The sequence below is a fragment of the Brachyistius frenatus genome, unplaced genomic scaffold (genome assembly GCF_029030835.1).
Source record: "Brachyistius frenatus isolate BFR_SWC_R1_liver_20210118 unplaced genomic scaffold, ASM2903083v1 Contig_256, whole genome shotgun sequence".
NCBI lineage: Eukaryota > Metazoa > Chordata > Actinopteri > Embiotocidae > Brachyistius > Brachyistius frenatus.
The window spans coordinates 5,698-11,785 of record NW_027210855.1 but is presented as its reverse complement, the minus strand read 5'-3'; the positions used below and the strand labels follow the sequence as shown (position 1 = coordinate 11,785).

The following is a 6,088-nucleotide window of genomic DNA, read 5'->3' as shown; positions in this document are numbered from 1 at the left end:
AAATATTGTCTCGTCGAGAAGAGTCACTTTATCAGCTTGTTGACACGGGGATTAAGCATGCCGCTATTGCTAAGCTAACGTAGCAGGCGACAATCTATAACGCCCGGCGAGCCCGGGGGGGGGGGGACGCCGGGGCTTCGATCACGGTGAGCTTATTAATCCGTTCGTTGCTGGGCGACCGACCGCAGGGCCGACGAAAAAGTGTCCCGGGCGTCGACTGGATGTAAACGTGGCTTCCAGGTTTTTGAAAAAGGATGCCAACGCGGACGTGCCTTAAAACTGCAATACCGCCGATGGCCGCTAGGGGGCTGGCTCCGCGGACTCCCGTTCAATTTCTCCCATGAAATACAAACTCAAGAGAATTTTTTCCCCCCCCCACGCGTCACTGCTTTTCATTCGCAAAAGTCACTTTGTTACGTTACGGCATTTGAGGGGGCGTGTCTGTCTGATTGACAGGCCAGTAGTGACGTCAGTGTTTAGTTGTTGTTTTTTTTGCTGCAGGTGGGCGGGGCATAGCGTCCCCGGAGTCAAATCCACATGAATCGTCCAAATACGGTTACTTCCGGCTACAAAATACCCAGACGGGCGCGATGGCCCGAAATCCCGAACTCGCCGTGTGACATCACTGTTGGGTTCGACTCCCTTTTGGAACCGGCCTCAAGTGGCCATTCGAGGAATTGCAGGTTTTTTTTTTTTTGTTTTTTTTTGTTTTTTGGCATAGACTTCATTTTCCAGCTGCGAAAAGGTTGCTGCTTGGTTTGGACCAAAAGTGTGGTGGACTGACACTGCTAGATTTTGTTGTTGTTGTTGTTGATTAGTGTGCAGCAACAACAAACTTAAAGGGTTAATCTCCCATAGCTGAAATCCAGGTTTGTGGCTTTTACGTAGCTCTATTGCGCCTGTCGGTCCGGAGGCGCCGACGTAGCCGTTTCCTCGGCGACCACGCAACCTCCCGCGTGTTTGTAAGCAATGAAATAATAAAAAGTCCGAAATGGAGGTAAACGTACATCTGCTGTGGCCTTCGAAACGATCTGAGCGCAGGTTCTGGTTTTTCTTCTAGATACGAGGAGAGCAAATATATTATCGCAATATATAAAACAGGATAATCTTACTTTTTTTTTTTTTCTCCATGAAATACAATAATAAAGAGAAACTAGGAGGGGGGGGGGGTTTGCACGACCAGCTGTCCGGTACATTACGAGCTAAACTACAATGGATTAATGCTGTCACTCCCTTTAATGTGAATATGACTCAAGGGGAGGCCTACCCTTTTCGGAGAGAGTGGTGGTGCGTGGGTGGAGGGGGGGGGGCGATTTGTGTAGCGGATGAAGTTTTATTTATGGTTGCGAATATCATTGCGGCGTAAAGTGCGATGATAAAGTTAGATGTTGGGCGAGAAAATGCGGATTAGCACTGATTTCTTTTATTTCTTTATTTTTTTTAAAGCAGCCAGTAGAGTCGGCGCGACGGGCCGCGGGGGTGGGGTGGGGGGGGGGGGGGGGTTAACAAGCTGTTGGTCGAGGAGGAGACAGATGAAGAAGGACCGGAGGCCCACCGTAGTCACTGTTCAATTAAATAGGTGGTTAAAAAAGCGGGAAAAAACCCCAAAACAGAAGCAGCATATGCTGTGTCGGCGTATCGTGAAGCGTTTTTCTCAATGGACCAGACGGAGGAGCGTAAGAGCAGGACAGATGTTTTCTTTCCGCCCGACTCCGAGGTGCGCTTGTTTTGCCCGCAGGGCGAGACCGGTGCGAGAGGAGACGCGGGGGAAATAGATTGAATCTGAAAGGGGGGGGGGAGCGTGGAGCTAGCGAGGGCGAAGCGAGGGAGTATTAAAGAATCCCACCCCTTCAAAAAATTAAAAAAAAAAAAAAAAAAAAAAGTCCGGTGCAGATTACCTCCCGCGGGACGTGTCGTATTTTAGCTTCACGCACCGATCACCTGCAGAAACACCACCGCGACCGAAACCATCGAACCAATACTGCCAATAACTTTCACCGCTACCAAAAAAAACACACAGCGGCAGTTTTCCAACAGGAATCCATTAAAAAAATGATTATTGCTCCATTTTCTTTCTTTGCCTGAATGATCACGTGACCTTCTGCAACTTTTAGGGGAGAGTGTGTTGGGGAGAAAATGAATAAATAAAATTTAAAAAAAACACACTTGGGTTGAATGGGAAAGAGCGGCTCCTTCAACTCTTTGACCTTCTTAACTTATTTTATTTAGACCTTTTTAAACAACATTTTCAGAAGCTGAGGTGAAATCTGACGGCAGCAAAAAAAAAAAAAAAAAAAAAGGGAGTTAAAGTGAGAGGCCTCCCCGGGGCAGCACCACGGCCAGCGCCTCCTCACGCGGCCCGAGCCCCGTCACATTTTATGCAAAGGAGGGCGCGCGCGGTAAGCGGAGAGGAAACTCGAGGCTTTGAGGTGTACGTTTAGAGCACGCGCGTGGCCAACGGGCTCTCCCATTAACGAGACACACACAGCTGCCCTGACGTCACCCCTCCCAGGCGCCGGTGGTTTGGGCTCGTGACACGAGAGAGAACTCGCAGGTGCGCCCAAAATAAACCCCTCATTAGTGTCTGAAGTTGCGTTTTCGTTACTTTGCGTGGTAACTTATTGCTGTTGTTTGTTGTTGTTGTTGTTGAATTGTGCGCGGCTGTTGTTCGTCCGCATCGTGAAAGCAAAGTAACGCGAGTAATTCCGGAAGGAGGCTCGAAGGGGCGCGTTGATAATTCGACTTGAAGTGCGACAAGAACAGGTGGCGGAGACGGACGCACGGTTGTGTTTAAACGTTGCTTTAACCCAGCTCGCGAAACAACGACGGCTGACGTCGCCGTAACGCGTTACAGTCGTCCCGGTGCACGGGCCGGTACACGGGCCGGTACTATCCCACCCCCACCCCCTCCCCCGCTTTGTCTGCGCATCCATGTGGGTTTTTCCCTTTTCGCCAGCGTCGCCTCAGCCATTGGCTTCGGAGACCATCCGTCTTCCCCTTCACAACAATAGACGCGCGCACACGCACGCGCGCGCGCAAAAAAAAAAAAGAAGAAAAAGCCCCGCACCGTTTCGACTCACTCTCTCTCTCTCTCTCTCTCTCTCTCGCGCGCGCGCCGCCACAACCACCAACCCGCCACAACCGAGCCGCGCGCCCGTGCTTTCGAGGAGCGACGGAAGAGATGTCGGTTGAACCGCGGCTCGCCGGCTCTCCCTTTCTTTGCAGCTTCACGTCGGCGAGGAGCGCGGGGGAGCCTGCGCGATGCGCCCGGAGTTGAAATAAGGGAAACACCGGGGGGCTCGGGGGGGGGGGAAGAAGAAGAAGATAAAATATATATATATATATATATTTTTTTTTTTTTTTTAAACCCAAGAAGAAGCAGCAGCAGAGAGGAGGTGGTGGAGGGGGGCAGATTGTGTTCAGGAGGATGACTGACTGGTGACAAAGGAAGAACGGGGGAGCCCCTCTGGCTGTCGGCTGACACCCGCTAGAACTTGAAGGCGTTTCGGGGGCGGGGCGGGAGGGGGGGGACCGGCTACCACTCGGACGGCCGAGGATTTTTTTTATTTATTTATTTATTTATTTATTTATTTTTTCCCTCTTTCTCTCTCCCCCCTGATCGCCATCATATCCACCATGCCTGTCCGGAGGGGTCATGTGGCGCCACAAAACACATTTCTGGGAGTAATTATTCGCAAATTCGAAGGACAGAGTGAGTACCTTATTTCCCCGGGTGTTCGTCCTCCTCCCCCCCCCCCCCTCGCACCCCGTTGTGCTTGCCTTGCCTTTTGTGTCTTGTCCTGCCTGCTGCATCCTTTATTTAGTCGTTAGGAAAATCTGCCTTCTCTCACAATAATAGTAATACAAAAGAAAACAAAGCTTGTGATGCAGTGGAATAATCGTAGTATTATTATTATTATTATTATGTGATGTCAGTAAACCAAACGTCAGCGAGCTATTAGAAGTTCATGATCCTGCTGCGTTATCCGCCGCCACGTTTGTTTTTGTACTTCTGGGCGCTCTCCCGCTCCCGTGGAAACGCCGTAGTTTCCGCGTAGAAGAAAAATCCGTATTTAGAAAGAAGAAAAAAACGTGTAATTACTTTTGGCGTCGTGTCCCCCACGTGTCTCCGCCGGCCTATTTCAGACGTCTCCAGTTTTCACGATGCCGGGGAGACGGAAAAAAAAAAACCCCAAAAAACAACTTGCTTCCCCCCCCCCCCCCCAGCAGGTCTTTTATTTATCAAACGCTCCCGTGACATGAAAGCGATCATCAAACGAGCGTGAAGCAATCCAGCCTGCTTACGAAGTTGGATTTTTTTTTTAAATTAATTAATTTTTTCTTTTATTCTCCGCATCAGCTGATCCTCTACGTTTAAGGACATAATGGAGGGATAATCCCATTTAAACGCATTACGCCCACCTCGACGTGAAAGAAACAACATCAGTCACACTTTGCTCGCGTTCACGTTGTCTGTATTTTGAAAATCGATTGATATTCTGCACAAATTAACACCCCCCTCTCTCTCTCTCCCCTTCCCCCCCCCCCTCTTTTATCCCACCACACACACACACAGATAAGAAATTCATCATCGCCAATGCCCGGGTGCAGAACTGCGCGATCATCTACTGCAACGACGGCTTCTGCGAGATGACGGGCTTCTCGCGGCCGGACGTCATGCAGCGGCCGTGCACCTGCGACTTCCTGCACGGCCAGTTCACCAGCCGGCACGCCGTGGCCCAGGTGGCCCAGGCGCTGCTGGGCTCCGAGGAGCGCCGGGTGGAGATCACCTACCACCGCAAGGACGGTGAGTCGGGCCACGTTGGCACACTGTGTTAAAAAAAAAAAACAAGTACTCCCAAAAGTCTCGTGCCCCCCCGAACCTCCCTTTTTTTTTTCTTTTTTCTTTTCTTTTCCACCATTAGATTTGACAGAAATGTAAAAACAGAAAAGAAAGACCACTCGGAACCTGCGTTCATTTTGTGCCGCATACATTGCAGGTAAAACACAGACGCCGGGTCATTTTTAGTTCTGAGTCAGCTCTATGTGGAGCAGTTTTATTTATATATCTTTTTTTTTTTGTTGTCATTTTGCATCACAGCGTGCACCCACTTAGAGCCCCCGGTGGGGGGTTGGGGAGGATGAGGGGGTAGGGGGGAGGGAGGGGGACGAGCCGCCGTGAAAGTCCAGTTTTGGGAAAAAGCGACCCAGGAACCGAGGAGGAGGGGGGGAGTGTTCATTAGCCGGAGCCTGGATAGGGGCACCCTGGGAAGGATGTAGCTCACCTCCCCATAGAACCAAATGTGAAAATAGTGAGGTGTGTGTGTGTGTGTGTGTGTGTGTGTGTGTGTGTGTGTGTGTGTGTGTGTGTGTGTGTGTGTGTGTGTGTGCGTGTGTGTTGCGCTCCTCATCGTCGCCACGCTTCACGACCGCAGGTTTTGCATCCTACTTTACATTCCCCCTCCCGAGAGGCCGAGAGCATTGGAAAACGTGGCCGGGAGGGGAGAAGGGGGAGGAGGGGGGGGAGGGGGGGGGCAGGTCCGAAGTGAGAGTTTAAAGCAGTTCAGGGGGAGTTTGCGCGGCGACCTCTAACAATGACGTGTGTCGTCAGATGATTAAAAGCCTCCTTGCGTAACGGTGGCGAAATTTCTCTCCGTGGCACAAATAAGGATTAATGGTTTTATAAGAACTATGAAGGGTGTGCGTGTGTGTGCGCGCGTGTGATGATCGCATGTCGGTGGGATCGCAGCGGGAGTCGGCCGTCCGTCTTCATTTTGCCGACGGCGTGTTTCGCACAAGTTCTTGGCGGCAGCTAAAACCAGCAGATGTTTCCGACCGCAAACTTTTATCGGCACGTTCACAAGGACGGGGACGTCCTCTCAAACGCCCCGAAACAGTCGAGTCGGCTCCCGTCGACCGAGACGCCGCCGGTTGTTTACTCGCGGCGAGAGAAGAGGACCGGCGTTGATTATGCGCGGCGTCGCGGGCGGTGACCCGGCGGCGTGGCGTCCAATGAGAAGCGAGCGATACATTTCAACCAATAGAAAGGACTCCGGGGTGGATTGACTTGTTTACGTGCGCGTCACCG

At 51.3% G+C, this 6,088-nt stretch overlaps 1 protein-coding gene across 1 annotated transcript; it reads left to right on the top strand.

The window, feature by feature from the left end:
• Positions 1–3,565: 3,565 nt before the first annotated feature.
• On the top strand, positions 3,566–4,870 carry LOC138634291 (voltage-gated inwardly rectifying potassium channel KCNH7-like). The gene is made up of 2 exons (XM_069721084.1): positions 3,566–3,712; positions 4,577–4,870. Exons 1-2 carry the CDS (start codon positions 3,637–3,639, stop codon positions 4,837–4,839), a joined length of 339 nt encoding a protein of 112 aa, XP_069577185.1. The 5' UTR covers positions 3,566–3,636; the 3' UTR covers positions 4,840–4,870.
• Positions 4,871–6,088: the final 1,218 nt, after the last annotated feature.

What these genes read in the sequence shown, in the direction of transcription:
- LOC138634291 (XM_069721084.1), top strand. Translation starts at nt 3,637, where the DNA reads ATGCCTGTCCGGAGGGGTCATGTGGCGCCACAAAACACATTTCTGGGA. An exon ending in TCGCAAATTCGAAGGACAGA is followed by an intron (nt 3,713 to 4,576) that starts GTGAGTACCTTA and finishes ACACACACACAG; the next exon opens with ATAAGAAATTCATCATCGCC.